This window comes from Pogoniulus pusillus, chromosome 17, assembly GCF_015220805.1.
Source record: "Pogoniulus pusillus isolate bPogPus1 chromosome 17, bPogPus1.pri, whole genome shotgun sequence".
Taxonomy (NCBI): domain Eukaryota; kingdom Metazoa; phylum Chordata; class Aves; order Piciformes; family Lybiidae; genus Pogoniulus; species Pogoniulus pusillus.
The window spans coordinates 22,763,945-22,779,470 of record NC_087280.1 but is presented as its reverse complement, the minus strand read 5'-3'; the positions used below and the strand labels follow the sequence as shown (position 1 = coordinate 22,779,470).

General features: G+C 49.3%; 1 protein-coding gene across 1 annotated transcript in view; it reads right to left on the bottom strand.

The window, feature by feature from the left end:
- AGBL1 (AGBL carboxypeptidase 1) overlaps nt 1-15,526 on the bottom strand; it is a 387,722-nt gene that overhangs the window by 259,763 nt on the left and 112,433 nt on the right. Inside the window, exons 17-18 of the mRNA XM_064157083.1 lie at nt 9,432-9,576; nt 4,797-4,950 (exon numbers count right to left, since the gene is read on the bottom strand). Of these exons, the coding sequence (XP_064013153.1) occupies nt 4,797-4,950; nt 9,432-9,576 (299 nt within the window). The remainder of the gene's footprint in view (nt 1-4,796; nt 4,951-9,431; nt 9,577-15,526) is intronic.

Genomic DNA, 15,526 nt, shown 5'->3' with positions numbered 1-15,526 from the left:
GCGGCATTAGCTGCACACGTCTGCTTGGGAAGGGTTTGCAAAGCCTTTGCTCATGGTGTTAGGCCGGCAAATGTGCTGCCTGTGCCTGTCTCAACTTCCTGGCAGACAGCTGACTAGACCTTGCAAAAGCTGCAGGATACTGCTCTAAGTGGCAGAACAAATGGACAGATTAACTCTTCAGAGAAGTGTGAGTAAAAAGATCTAAACACATGTACCCAGGCGATGATAAGATTGCCTGCTAGTTAGGAACGCGGAGGACACCGATATGTTGCTAACGTCAACAGAGTGGGGGATTAAACCCAGCAAATGCAAAATGACAGCTCAGAGGAGGACAGCACACAGAGTCACACCATCAGAGAACGTCAGGGGCTGGAAGAGACCTCCAAAGCTCATCCAGTCCAACCCTCCTGCCAGAGCAGCATCACCTAGAGCAGATCACACAGGAACACAGCCAGGCAGCTCTTGAATATCTCCTCTGCTGCAGGCTGCACCCCCCCAGCTCCCTCAGCCTCTCCTCACAGGGCTGTGCTCCAGGCCCCTCCACAGCCTTGCTGCCCTTCTCTCAACATCTTCCAGCACCTCGACATCTCTCTTGAATTGAGGAGCCCAGAACTGGACACAGCACTCCAGGGGTGGCCTGAGCAGTGCTGAGCACAGGGGCACAAGAACCTCCCTTGTCCTGCTGCCCACACTGCTCCTGAGCCAGCCCAGGATGCCATTGGCTCTGCTGCCCACCTGGGTACACTGCTGGCTCCTGTTCAGCTCCTCTCTACCAGCACCCCCAGGTCCCTTTAATAAAAATTATTCAGGACATCACCCACACATGAAGGGGAGACAGGAAGAAGAAAGAAGCCTAAGGTGCACAGTGAAGGCTGACATAAACAAGGAATAATGAAGGCAAGCAGCAGCCCATTTTTCTTTCCCCCAGCAGCTGGTGGCTGTGCAGTGGCTGGGAGTGTGCACGCCTTGTGCTTCCTATTAGCAAGGTGCACCTTCATAAATTTAACTCAGACAAATTTAACCATCTTAGGCCCACATTAATCAAAAGCCAGACAAGACTGATCTGAAAGAGTTGAGCAAGGAAAAGAAAGCAGAGCTGACAGAGAGGATGCCATGCCCTCATTGTCTCTGGGCCTCTCCCACTCTATCAGCACCTCCACTGCTACAATAACTCCTTCCCACTGCAGTCCTCCTGAGCTGTTCACACTGTCCTCCCAATGCTCCTAACTCACCCAGTGCTTCTTTATCAATCATGTTTCCTCCAAGGTTTTACTTTTGAGTTATCTTTTTAGCATGGAATGGGTTGATAATAGGTCCTTCCAGCAGCCAAATCACATCACAGAGAGGATGGCATGTCATACAACACGAGGAAACTGAGAAGTAAATGCTGATCAAAGCCACACAAAGCAGCACAAATTAGGCTGTCTCCCCAAAAGCCATAATTATCCAAGCTGCTTAAACAAAATAGGCACACAAGTGATTATTCAGATTGGCCCAGAGGCATCCCCCCAGCACAAAACATGGTGTGCTGCTGTCTTGCTGTTCTTCTGCTTGAGAGAACAACAAATATTTTCATCACCTACTTCTACAGTCTCAGAAACTTGAAGCTGTGTTGCTTTGCCTTGACACTGCCTTTCCCTCAAACTCTATTTCAGTTCAGCAGTTGGGTTCTCTACATGTTCTGTTTGGACTGAGTTCTGCTGGTTTGTGGATAGGTCTAGGAAGTTTTAGAATCATAGAATCAAGCAGGTTGGAGGAGACCTCCAAGCTCATCCAGTCCAACCTAGCACCCAGCCCTGGCCAATCAGCCAGGCTTGGCTTCAACACCTCCAGCCACGGCCACTCCACCACCTCCCTGGGCAGCCCATTCCAATGCCAATCACTCTGACAACAACTTCCTCCTAACATCCAGTCATCCCATTTCTCCTTGGCTCCCTCCCAACCCCTAACATCCTATCATCCTGTGATCCAGCCTGAACCTCCCTTGGCACAACTTGAGGCTGTGTCCCCTTGTTCTGTTGCTGGCTGCCTGGCAGAAGAGACCAACCCCACCTGGCTACAGCCTCCCTGCTGGCAGCTGCAGGCAGCAATGAGCTCTGCCCTGAGCCTCCTCTTCTACAGGCTGCACACCCACAGCTCCCTCAGCCTCTCCTCACAGGGCTGTGCTCCAGGCCCCTCACCAGCTTTGTTGCCCTCCTCTGGATACTTTCCAGTACCTCAACATCTCTCTTGAATTGAGGAGCCCAGAACTGCACACATCACTCAAGGTGTGACCTGAGCAGTGCTGAGCACAGGGGCAGAATGACTTCCTTGTCCTGCTGGCCACAATGTGGCCTGATACAGTTCTTAACCTTACTGCATTGCAAAGCTTCAGAGGAGGAGTTGTTTGGTGGCACATGGCTGGGTCAACACTCCAGGCTCATGCTGAATTCATGTAATATCACAAACTAGAGACTATTTCATTCTGTAGAAAACACATCTGCACCCCAAAGCTGCATATTACACCAGCCTAGAGCATTCAAAACAAGTATCTGTCCAAACTGTGCTGAGATCCTTTATGAATCTTTCAGCAGCTCTGTGCCAAATAAGGAAGCTAAGCCTTGGCTTCACAGACAGGTTAACAACCTTTGAAAGCCTTTCAGGCTCTCTTTTAACACTCCAAAGTGCATTCTGCTGCACTCTGAGAATGCAGTGCTCCATCCTTTCTTCCATGCTGTACCACACCTGGCACAATAATGATGTCTCTGGTGCCAAAGATGAGAACATTTCAGTATCTGAAGGGGACTACAAGAAAGCTGGGGAGGGAGTTTTTAGGCTGTCAGGTAGTGACAGGACTGGGGGGAATGGAACAAAGCTGGAAATGGGAGATTCAGACTGGAGGTTAGGAAGAAGTTGTTTAGCATGAGGGTGGTGAGAGGCTGGCAGGGGTTGTCCAGGGAGGTGGTGGAAGCCTCATCCCTGGAGGTGTTTAAGGTCAGGCTGGATGAGGCTCTATACAGCCTGATGTAGTGTGAGGTGTCCCTGCCTATAGCAGGAAGGTTGAAACTGGCTGATCCTCGTGGTTCTTTCTAACCCTGACTGATTCTACGACTGTTAACCTTTCCCTGCTCTAATCCCACTGGTGTAGGACTGGTGAGATTTTCTCCCAGATTTGTTTAATCCCAATGTCAAGAACAAGTCCTTTCCAGTAAGGGTGGTGAGACACTGGCACAGGGTGCCCAGGGAAGTTGTGGCTACTCCCTCTCTGGAGATGTTCAAGGCCAGGTTGGATGAAGCCTTGAGCAACCCGTTCTAGTGGGAGGTGTCTCTGCCTATGGCTGGGGTTTGGAACTGCCTGAGCTTTGAGATCCCTTCCAACCTAAAACATTCTGTGATTCTGTGATCACTGGCAACTGCAGACCTGGGCATGGTGTAGAGCTGGTCAGAAAGCAAGAATGGTGATTTGCAATAGAGATTTTAAAGCTGCATTTTTTTGTTCTCCTATGTCTGCTGGTTTGAGGCTAATTGAAATATTTTACTGAAGGAAATTAAATCCTTAGCTGTGAGAAGAAAGAAAAAAAACACCAACATGTACTCTATATCAGCCATTCTTCTGCTGAGAAACACAAATAGGCAAAATAGAGATAAGACATTCACTTCCCACACACTTCTAAGCTCTCACTTCTGGCTGTGCCTTCTTTCTGGTGGTCTGGTCTCTGTGGCTGCCTCTGCCTTAACTCTAGTCTGATCTAACCCTTTCTCCTCTAACTTCCTTGTCATCTTTTTTTGACATCTCACCTCAGATCTCTGCATTTACCACGTCAGATATATGTGGGTTGATCTGCTTTATCTCTGAAGGGAGGGAAAGAGTGAGGGGCAAGGGGGGACTGGGTCAGGAGCTCTCCTGAAGACTGTTTCTGGGAGGGCCATTGTGTTTCTGGTATATAACTGTATATATATGCCTGTATATTGTGCTAAGCTGTAAACATAGCTTCATTCTTTAACTTCCAGATGGCTGAGTCTAGTCTGGGTGACTTTCTTAGGTGGGGGTGGGTGAGTAACTCCCAAACCATCACACTATGATGAAACACACCTTTTTTGTGGGTTATTTGAACACAGCTTCTTGCTGTGGGGAGATGTTCGATCGAGGGCTTTGTAATTCACAGAATCATAGAACCAAGCAGGTTGGAAGAGAGCTCCAAGCTCAGCCAGTCCAACCTAGCACCCAGCCCTGGCCAACCAACCAGACCATGGCACTAAGTGCCCCAGCCAGCCTTGGCTTCAACACCTCCAGGCATGGCCACTCCACCACCTCCCTGGGCAGCCTATTCCAATGCCAATCACTCTCTCTGACAACAATTTCTTCCTAACAACATCCAGTCTAGACCTCCCCTGGCACAGCTTGAGGCTGTGTCCCCTTCTTCTGGTGCTGGCTGCCTGGCAGCAGAGCCCAACCCCACCTGGCTACAGCCTCCCTTCAGGTAGTTGTAGACAGCAATGAGATCCCCCCTGAGCTTCCTCTTCTCCAGGCTAAACAACCCCAGCTCCCTCAGCCTCTCCTCGTAGGGTCTGTGTTCCAGGCCCCTCAGCAGCTTTTATTCAGATCACTAAAGAAACAAATGAAGCACTGAGTGGTGTCAGCTCTAAGCTCTCTGCAAACCTGTGATTTCAACTGAGCATTGTAGCTGACTGGTCCCCCTATTTAGATTGCCAAAAGCAAGAAAACCAACACCTGCATAAACCAGGTTGTAGTTGCCACTGCTGACATGACCACAGCTCAGCAGTGTCTTTTTTTAATGCTCCTTTTGGTTACTTACAGAACTGTTCCAAGTCTTCTCCTGTTTTAGATTCTGGCATGGCAGTGATTGTGAGCAGTGGGCATCCATTTCCTCCCAGTGTCTGGCAGAGTGTCTGCTGCCTCCAGTAAACCTTCTTGGGGTTCCTGCTTTGTTCCAGCATATCGAGATGGGACTGACAAAAAATAAGGAAGCAGGTTTACAAAGGGGCTCATGGTCTGTGGAAGCTGATTTCATTTCACTACCTGTGTGATATTGTTGGCACTAACCTCAGCTCTTGCTAATTTTGCAGCCTCTCTCTCTTCTGCAAGGTAATATCACCACTTTCTCCCATCTCACAGATATGCACAAGGCATTCAGAACAGCTCCCAGTTCACTGAAGCTGCACACGGTTGTATGCCCCTAGCAGGATCTAGCTGGAGATGTTCCCTGCTCATTTCCTTGCATTTCTCTCCTAGGGAGCTTGAAAGATCACTTCCAAGCCAAACCATTCAGATTCCATGATTTCACCTGGCCAGTTCCTAGATGTTTATCTCATTGGCATAGAAGAACTGTTGGCAGGCAGCTCTAAGGTCCCCCTGGAGTCTTCCCTTCTCCAAGCTGCACTCCCCCAGCTCCCTCAGCCTGTGCTCACAGCAGAGCTGCTGCAGGCCTTGGTTCATCTTTGTGGCCTCCTCTGAACTCACTCAAGCAGCTCTGCATCCTTATGCCACAACTGGACACAAGATTGGAGGTGAGACCTCAGCAGAGCAGAGCCAAGGGGCAGAATCCCCTCTCTCCCTGCTGCCCATACTCCTCTGGCTGCAGCCCAGCACACAGCTGCCTCCTGGGATGCATGAGAGCACTGCTGGCTCCTGGGGAGCTTCTCATCCATCAACACCCCCAAGCCTCTTTCTTCAGAGCTACTCTTAACCCTGCTTCTCACACCCTGGAGCTTGCCAGCTCTCAGGCTGTTTTCCCAGTACCCATTGGAAGGCAAGCACAGAACTGAGCTTTACAGCCATCTCTGTCATAAAACAATTAACATACTGCTCAGTAAAGTAAATTCAATTATTAGCCACATCTAATGATCTCACATAAATAGAGAGGATCCAATATCATCATTTACTTATGTTCCTGGTACCCAGCAAAACTTAATTGGGGAGGGCTGGCCACAGAGATTTCCAGTTAGATATCCAAACAATTAACACTGGGATGTAAAACCAGATGTATGGCTGCTCATAAAATAAATGTAATCACTAATGGACAGAAAGTAATGAACTGCAGAGTGCAGCCAGTTCAAAGAGGAGGCTGCAATGTGTATTTCCAATAAATATGCCTGTAACTATTAAATATATATGATATTTCAAACCAGTTCCAAATGACTAACTCCACATGGGAGTTTATCTTCTTCCCCAAAGCACCCTGTAGTTAATTGAGCCCTTGGGTTTCTAATCACTTTTAATTTATGACTGATATGTAAAAACCAACCTACTTCAGCACTGGACAAATGCTTTTAAAATGAAATCTACTGGTTCACAAACTTGATTTAGTTTATTTACTGTGGAAATTCAATGTGGAAATGAGCAAATTGCAACACTGGACATTTAGAATGGTTTAGGTTGGAAGGGACCTCAAGAATCAGCCAGTTCCAATCCCCTGCCATAGGCAGGGACATCTCCCACTAGAACAGGTTGCTCAAGGCTTCATCCTTGAACACCTCCAGGGAGGTTGTGGAGCACAGAAGCACCCAATGTGATCAGAGATCACATTGGGTGCTTCTGTGCTCCACAACCTCCCTGGGTAACCTGTGCCAGTGTCTCACCACCCTCACTGCAAACAACTTCTTCCTAACATCCACTTTCAATCTCCCCTCTGCCACTTCAAACCCATTCCTCCTCATCCTGTCATTACAAGACCTTGAAATCTTCAATTTGAAATCAAATAAGGCCTTCAGAATTATTAGAGGCAATAATTTTGCCTTGACTAAAGAGCTGGGCATGACAACATGACAATGAAGCTGGTGAAGGGCTTGGAGAAGAGGTCTTAAGAGGACCAGCTAAGGGAAATGGAATTGTTTAGTTGGGAGAAGAGGAGGCAGAAGGGAGATCTCATTGCTCTCCATAGTTCCCTGAAAGGAAGTTGGAGTGAGGTGGGAATCACAGTATCACAGTATCACAGTATCACCAAGGTTGGAAGAGACCTCACAGATCATCAAGTCCAACCCTTTACCACAGTGCCCAAGGCTAGACCATGGCACCAAGTGCCACATCCAACCTTGCCTTGAACTGCCCCAGGGACGACGACTCCACCACCTCCCCAGGCAGCCCATTCCAGTGCCTAATGACTCTCTCAGTGAAGAACTTTCTCCTCACCTCGAGCCGAAATTTCCCCTGGCGCAGCCTGAGGCTGTGTCCTCTTGTTCTGGAGCTGGCCACCTGAGAGAAGAGAGCAACCTCCTCCTGGCCACAACCACCCTTCAGTCTCTTCTCTCTCCTATCAAGTGATAGGAGCAGGTGTGGATCTGTTGGAGGGTAGGAGAGACCTGCAGAGGGAACTGGCCAGGCTGGATGGGTGGGCAGAGGCCAATGGGATGAGACTGAACAAGGCCAAGTGCAGGGTTCTACACTTTGGCCACAACAACCCCAAGCAGCACTACAGGCTGGGGACATAGTGGCTGAGAGTAGCCAGGCAGAGAGGGAGCTGGGGGTGCTGGAAGAGAGGAGCTGAAGAGGAGGCAGCAGTGCCCAGGTGGGCAGCAGAGCCAATGGCATCCTGGGCTGGCTCAGCAGCACAAGGGAGGTTCTTGTGCCCCTGTGCTCAGCACTGCTCAGGCCACACCTTGAGTGCTGTGTCCAGTTCTGGGCCACTCAATTCAGGAGAGATGTTGAGGTGCTGGAACTTTTCCTGGATCAGAATTCCTTTGAACTTCCATAACCTTTATATTTGAAAAGACATTGCAAATACTTCCAGACCTGGCCCTGTGAGACCAGGAATAACATCTTTTTCATCTCTATTCTATTCATTCAGGAGCAGGTGAGATGTTCAGGAATTCCCAGAGCATACAAACTCTCCAAGTCTGTCTTGCTTTGTGCCAGAAGACAGAGATCAATAGCAGTGAAATAATGATGAGGCACTGCATTTCAGCAATAAAGTATAGTGCTGAAGAAGTCCACACAACTTTTCAGCACTGCATTTTTCTTTCCTTCTGCAGCCCACAGCATACATCTGCCTTCAAGGCTGAAAGTCAGACCCACGACTGGAGCACACTCCCTGGCTTTGAGGCTCTGTCACCCTTAAGGGAAAAATTTCCTCCTCAGGTTCACATGGAACCTCCTGTGCCGCAACTTCCACCCAGTGCCCCTTGTCCTGTCACTGGGCATCACACAACAGAGCCTGGCTCCAGCCTTCTGGCACTCACCCTGCACATATTGATAACCATTAATGAGGTCAATAAGAATTAATTCATTGCCTTGGCAGGTGGGAATCAGTTTCCTAAGCAATGTGTCTGGTGTCATCGAAGCCATACAGCATTAGAAGGTCCTGCTCTAGCACTATTTGAATCTCCCAGAGGTCCTGTGTCATACTTGAAGCCCTATGCAAATATCTTGGATGATCCTTGAGCCTGCAGTGTGAGTGCAGCCCGGACACAACCCTGTGCTGGGCTGCAGCAAGAGCAGTGTGGGCACATGGCAAGGGAGGGGATTCTGCCCCTTGGCTCTGCTCTCCTCAGACCCCACCTGCAGTCCTGGGTGCAGTTCTGGAGCCCCCAGCACAAGCAGGACATGGAAGTATTTGAGGCAGTCCAGAGAAGGCCACCAAGATGCTGAGAGGGCTGCAGCAGCTCTGCTGTGAGGACAGGCTGAGAGAGTTGGGGCTGTGCAGCCTGAAGAGAAGGCTTGAAGGAGACCTTGGAGTGGCCTTCCAGTATCTGAAGAGGACTACAGGAGGGCTGAGGAGGGTCTATTGACAAGGTCTTGTAATGACAGGATGAGGAGGAATGGGTTTGAAGTGGCAGAAGGGAGATTGAAACTGAATGTTAGGAAGAAGTTGTTTGCAGTGAGGGTGGTGAGACACTGGCACAGGCTGCCCAGGGAGGTTGTGGCTGCTCCCTCCCTGGAGGTGTTCAAGGCCAGGTTGGATGAAGCCTTGAGTGACCTCTTCTAGTGGGAGGTGTCCCTGCCTATGGCAGGAGGTTGGAACTGGATGATCTTTGTGGTCCCTTCCAACCTAAACCATTCTGTGATTCTATGATTCTATAATCCTACATCTCTAAGCAGATAGAGACATCTTTGGTTTGTCTTGTGACTGGCATAAACACTTAATGGTTTGTACTTCATCTTGCTGCATGCAGGAGTTCCTCTTAGAATCATAGAATCAACCAGGTTGGAAGAAACCTCCAAGATCATCCAGTCCAACCTAGCACCCAGCCCTATCCAGTCAACTAGACCATGGCACTAAGTGCCTTATCCAGTCTTTTCTTGAAGACCTCTTCTCCTACAGCATTCTAGGCCTCAGAGCTGGCAGAGGCTGCAGTTGCAAACAAGGGAGTAACAGCACCATGACTGCTACCTGCCTGGGAAAACATCCCTCTGGCTAGCTCAGCACCTAAGTGTACCCAAGCAGCTCTGACCTGGCAGGCCCCATAGCTCATTTAAATGCACATATGAGTATTACCATCATTGTAGAGTAGGTGTAGGGGTAATGGTAAGCCAGGTAGCAGACATCATCCTTGTGAGGGAACTTGATGCTGAAGGTGAGTGTGTAGTAGAACTTTCCTCTCGTGCCTTCTCCTGTAGCTGCCCGGCAGCGGTAGTGGTTTCTGGAAGGATGGAAAGAGAATTGTCACCTCTAGGTACATGTTTGTCACAGCTAGCAGAGAGCTGAGCATTCAGAGAAGCATCCACCCTTAGTGAGCTTTCATCTCTTGCTAAAGATGGGCTCCAAGCTCAGCCAGTCATTGTAGCAAGAGAGAGAGGGCTCTGTGCAAGTACAATCAACCCAATGCCAGCAGCCAACAGGCACAAAAACATAACCCAGCGCTAAACAACATCCAGCACACCCTGGGGTTGTGTGAAAGAAGTGTATGAAGCTCTGGGCCCCCCAACACAAGAAGGACATGGAACTGTTGGAGTGAGTCCAGGAAAGGCCACCATGATGCTGAGAGGGCTGCAGCAGCTCTGCTGTGAGGACAGGCTGAGAGAGTTGGGGCTGTGCAGCCTGGAGAAGAGAAGGCTTCCAGGAGACCTTGGAGTGGCCTTCCAGGATCTGAAGGGGGCTACAGGAAGGCTGGGAAGGGACTATTGACAAGGTCTTGTAATGACAGGATGAGGAGGAATGGGTTTGAAGTGGCAGAGGGGAGATTGAAACTGGATGTTAGGAAGAAGTTGTTTGCAGTGAGGGTGGTGAGACACTGGCACAGGTTGCCCAGGGAGGTGTTCAGGACCAGGTTGAATGAGGCCTTGAGTGATCTATTCTAGTGAGAGGTGTCCCTGCCTATGGTGGGGTTTTGGAACTGGATGAGCTTTGAGGTCCCTTCCAACCTAAACCATTCTGTGATGCTAAGGAAGGTTAGAGAAACCAGGGCTCCACTAGACAGGGATGGGAATAAGGTGCTGCTTTGGGGTTGGGATGGTGTTGTTGAGTGGATATTGGGGATGGTGGGAATGACCCAGAGGAAGAGGATGGGGTGAAAGCAGAAAGCACAGAAGGCTGTGCTTGTGGATTAGGAGGGAAATAGAGTGGGTTATGCCTAGGAAGAGCCTACCCAGGGAGGTGGTGGAGTCCCCACCCCTGGAGGAGTTGAAGAAGCATGTGGATGTTGCACTTGAGGCTCCAGTTTAGCATTGCTGGTAGCTGGCTTCCAGTTGGACTCGATGACCTTTAAGGTCTCTTCCAACCTTCATGATTTTAATGACTTCTAATGACTTGTTAATGACTCTGCACCAGATCCAAGGGCGCCTTGGGATCCATGCAGTGTACAAAGACCAGCAGGGAACAAGAGAAGCAAAACTGTGTGGCAGCACAGAGGGCAGCCAACTGAAGGTAGCCACTGCTGATGGATGGCAGCCTTCCCACAGGAAAAGGGTTTGCTTCCATTTGAGAAGGTGCAAATAAGAAAGAAGGCAGCTAATATTAGCTCACATAGCAGAGGCCAGAGATATTTACTCTGATGGATTCAGCAGATGCTGCTGTACTGCTTCCAACATCTACATGCTCAGACACAGGTATCTATTCACAGCCCTGAACAATGCCACCTGAAAATACTCTGTGAATGCCTGGAGAGTGAGAAAACGTGAACACCCTACCTAACCAACCAGCCCATTCTAGCACAGACAGAAAAGAGCTGCCAAGAATAATATCAGTAAATAAATAGGATCAACATCAAAATATTTGCAGTGTGTTCTAAGGCTTTGTGCAGAGCAGCAAGAGGAGGAGAGTGGGGATGGGGAGAGACTGCTCACATAAGGAAAGCAACCACATACAGCTTTACAGGTTTTAAGCTACCAAAATGAAATCCTGTTTTGGATTCCTCCTCCTTTTTGGAGTCCCAAGCCTCTTCCTGCCAGGGAGAAGCAAGGACCAGATGCTCCTAAAAGATGGCAGGGCTGAGCTCAGTATAGGAGCTGGCAGGAGAAGAGCTTCAACAAACAGGTGTCCTTCCCACAGGCCATGCCCAGGGTGATAGACAGCTTCAACAACACAACTAGATCATCAGACAAGTCTGTGGGGATGCAGCAGCTCTGTGCCAAGCCAGACCACTTGATGGGTCAGGATTCCAATCACCAGAGCTGATAGCAAAGCATGGAAGACAGCAAGTGGGGGTGGAGGCTCCGGGTGAAGCTAGAGGTCTCCTATTGCACTGACAGCCTTGAGACTCATTCAGACCACAAAATCTTGAAGCAACCATCTCAGTCTAGTCCCAGAACTGGATCTCTTGCAGGCTACTTTCTCTAACAAAGGAATCACTTTAGGTTGAGTAAGTTGGTCAGCAGGTTGAGGGAGGTGATTCCCCCCATCTACTGCACTCTGGTGAGACCCCACCTGGAGTACTGCATCCAATTCTGGAGCCCCTATTATAAGAAAGATGTGGAGATGCTGGAGAGTGTCCAGAGCAGGGCCAGGAGGATGCTCAGAGGGCTGCAGCAGCTCTGCTGTGAGCACAGACTGAAAGAGTTGGGGCTGTGCAGGCTGCAGAAGGGGAGGCTCCCAGGTGACCTTCTTGTGGCCTTCCAGCATCTGAAGGGGGTTACAAAAAAGCTGGGGAGGGACTTTTTAGGCTATCAGGGAGTGCCAGGACTGGGAGGAATGGAGCAAAGCTGGAGGTGGGGAGAGTCAGGCTAGATGTGAGAATGAAGTTGTTGAGCATGAGAGTGGTGAGAAGCTGGAATGGGTTGCCCAGGGAGGTGGTTGAGGCCCCATGGCTGGAGGTGTTTGAGGCCAGGCTGGCTGAGGTTGTGTGCAGCCTGCTCTAGGGTAGGGTGTCCCTGACCATGGCAGAGGACTTGGAACTGCCTGCTCCTTGTGGTTCCTTCCAACCCTGACTGATTCTATGATTCGGTGCCAAGTCAGGTCTAGGCTGGATGTCAGGAAGAAGTTCTTCACAGCAAGAGTGATTGGCATTGGAATGGGCTGCTGGGGGAGGTGGTGGAGTCCCCATCCCTGGAGGTTTTTAAGAGGAGACTGGATGAGGCACTTGGTGCCATGGTTTAGTTAAACAGAAGGTGCTGGGTTGGACTCCAGCTTGAAGGTCTTTTCCAAGCTGGTTAATTCCATGAAAGTTTTCTTTCAAGCATGGAGGCAGGAAGACACTTTAGGAAGAAGCCTCAGAGCAACCTGAATCCATAAGTAAATTTCAAACAACCTATTTCCCCACATTGCACCAATTATGCTCCTGCTGAACCTTCTGATTGTGAAGCACTGTGAGGTTTCTTTGACAAATGGTGTCATCAATGTTGCATTAAAATGCAAAACAAGAAGAGGCAACCAAAAAAAAATGCCATTTCAGCTCCTGAAATTTACAGTTCTGGTTTATTTTGCTGCTGTTCATTTTTATCCAGAGGGGTGGAGAGAAAAGATAATTATTCTTGTCAAACCCTCCAAAACCATCATCTCTTTTTCATGAGGAAGACACAATACAGTGCTGCTGGGATTTCACCTCGCTTTAATAGTTGGGAAGATGTAGGGTGAATGATCCTGACTGGATCAATAGACAGCCCAGGACCCCTGTGTCACAGTGCACATTGAAAAACCTAACAGATTTACTCAGTTGAACCCTTCACCCCAGCATTTATTTTGTGAATAAACCACCTCAACAAGGGACAAAGACACCAAAAAGATGGACTCTTGAATATAGAAACGTCCATTCAACTCTTCTGTGTGTTTCTGTGGCTTCAGGCTGCCACTGAGTCACAGCAATGACATTTGATCTAGCTCCTGGCAATTCTGACAGTGATTAAGAACCATCTCTTGGACAGGGGAGAAGGAAAGCACTCATCTCCACAGCCTCTATTGTATCCCCTGTGCTCAGCACTGGTCAGGCCACACCTTGAGTGCTGTGTCCAGTTCTGGGCCCCTCAATTCAAGAGAGATGTTGAGGTGCTGGAAGGTGTCCAGAGAAGGGCAGCAAGGCTGGGGAGGGGCCTGGAGCAGAGCCCTGTGAGGAGAGGCTGAGGGAGCTGGGGGTGTGCAGCCTGCAGCAGAGGAGGCTCAGGGCAGAGCTCATTGCTGTCTGCAACTACCTGAAGGGAGATTGTAGCCAGGTGGGGTTGGGCTCTTCTCCCAGGCAGCCAGCAACAGAACAAGGGGACACAGTCTCAAGGTGTGTCAGGGGAGGTCTAGACTGGATGTTGTTAGGAAGTTGTTGTCAGAGAGAGTGATTGGCATTGGAATGGGCTGCCCAGGGAGGTGGTGGAGTGGCTGTGCCTGGAGGTGTTCAAGAAAAGCCTGGATGAGACACTTGGTGCCATGGTCTGTTTGACTGGCTAGGGCTGGGTGCTAGGTTGGACTGGATGATCTTGGAGGTCTCTTGCAACCTGGTTGATTCTGTGATTTATGATTTGGAAGGTGAGATGAGCTTGTTCATAAAGAACAGTCACAAAGTGCTGAGATCTTCTGAGTCTTCCCTCCACATTCACATCTGTAGCTAGGGGTGTGGGAGGAAGCAGGTCTTTGCAGGTAGATGCTCCCTAAGTATCTCACATAGACATTATTCCCACCTGCACCTAATGCTCCAGTAAAAGGTTCTTTCTCTCTAGGCTGTAATTCTGTAGTCAAAACCATTTCTCCTCTCTAAACCAGCCACTTAACCCAGAGCTTTTACAGCACCAGACACCTCTGACCTTGACAGCAGTCACTAGTCCATACACCTGACAGCATTCAGATCTCATGATGACAGAGCTGAAGAGCTCCTGCTGTGAGCACCTCTGCTGTCCCAGCAAATCACTCTCCCAGAACAGATCTTTCTAGATTTTTTTTTTAATCACTTCTTGACAGCTGCTTCAATCTACAGCAAACTGTCTGGTAGCAACAGCAAGTTCTCATGTGAGGCTTCAATATTCTTTGCTCATGCATGAAAAGGAACTACTCATAAGAGAAAACACAGCCTAAGAGACCATAGGATCACAGAATGGGTTAGGTTGGAAGGGAGCTCAAAGCTTATCCAGTTCCAACCCCCTGCCATAGGCAGGGACACCTCCCACTAGAACAGGTTGCTTAAGATAGAATCATAGAATCAGCCAGGTTGGAAGAGAGCTCCAAGCTCAGCCAGCCCAACCTAGCACCCAGTCCTATCCAGTCAACCAGACCATGGCACTAAGTGCCCCAGACAGCCTTGGCTTCAACACCTCCAGCCACAGCCACTCCACCACCTCCCTGGGCAGCCCATTCCAATGCCAATCACTCTCTCTGACAACAACTTCCTAACAACATCCAGCCTAGACCTGCCCTGGCACAACTTGAGGCTGTGTCCCCTTCTTCTGTTGCTGGCTGCCTGGCAGCAGAGCCCAACCCCACCTGGCTACAGCCTCCCTGCAGGCAGCTGCAGACAGCAATGAGCTCTGCCCTGAGCCTCCTCTGCTGCAGGCTGCACACCCCCAGCTCCCTCAGCCTCTCCTCACAGGGCTCTGCTCCAGGCCCCTCCCCAGCCTTGCTGCCCTTCTCTGGACACCTTCCAGCACCTCAGCATCTCTCTTGAATTGAGGGGCCCAGAACTGGACACAGCACTCAATATGATGTTTCTTGCTGCAGCTTACTGGGAAGCCATCACACAATGCAGCAGCTCTGAATCATTTAGAAAGGAGCAATACCCACTAAAAAGCATTATTCCTCTTTGCCTCTCTTTCCTTCTACTGCTGTCACTCCCAGATGGCCCTTTACCTCCTCTTGCTCCTCCACCAGGCTCTCTTCCTCACTTCTTTTTCATCACAACATTCTACCACACCAGCATGAAGCACAAATTAACAAGCAAGGAAGAGGGAAGGAACAAAAGAGCTCAGAAACATCCGGCCCTTGCTACCACATTTCTGTTCTCTCTCTTAAAACATTCAAATCCTCACATGCTCTCTAGAAACTAATACACTGATTATTGGAAAGAGGATGAGAGACCAAAGTGTGAGGGTTTTTAATCAGCATGCAAGCTGAACCTACTGTGCCTTTCAATCACTTTGTTAATAGTGAAATCATTTGACTTGCTGTTCTCCTTCAGAAGTAATGTGCAGGTTGTGTATTTCTAGCCTGGCTGTGATAGAAAGTTAATTAATAATAATTATAAT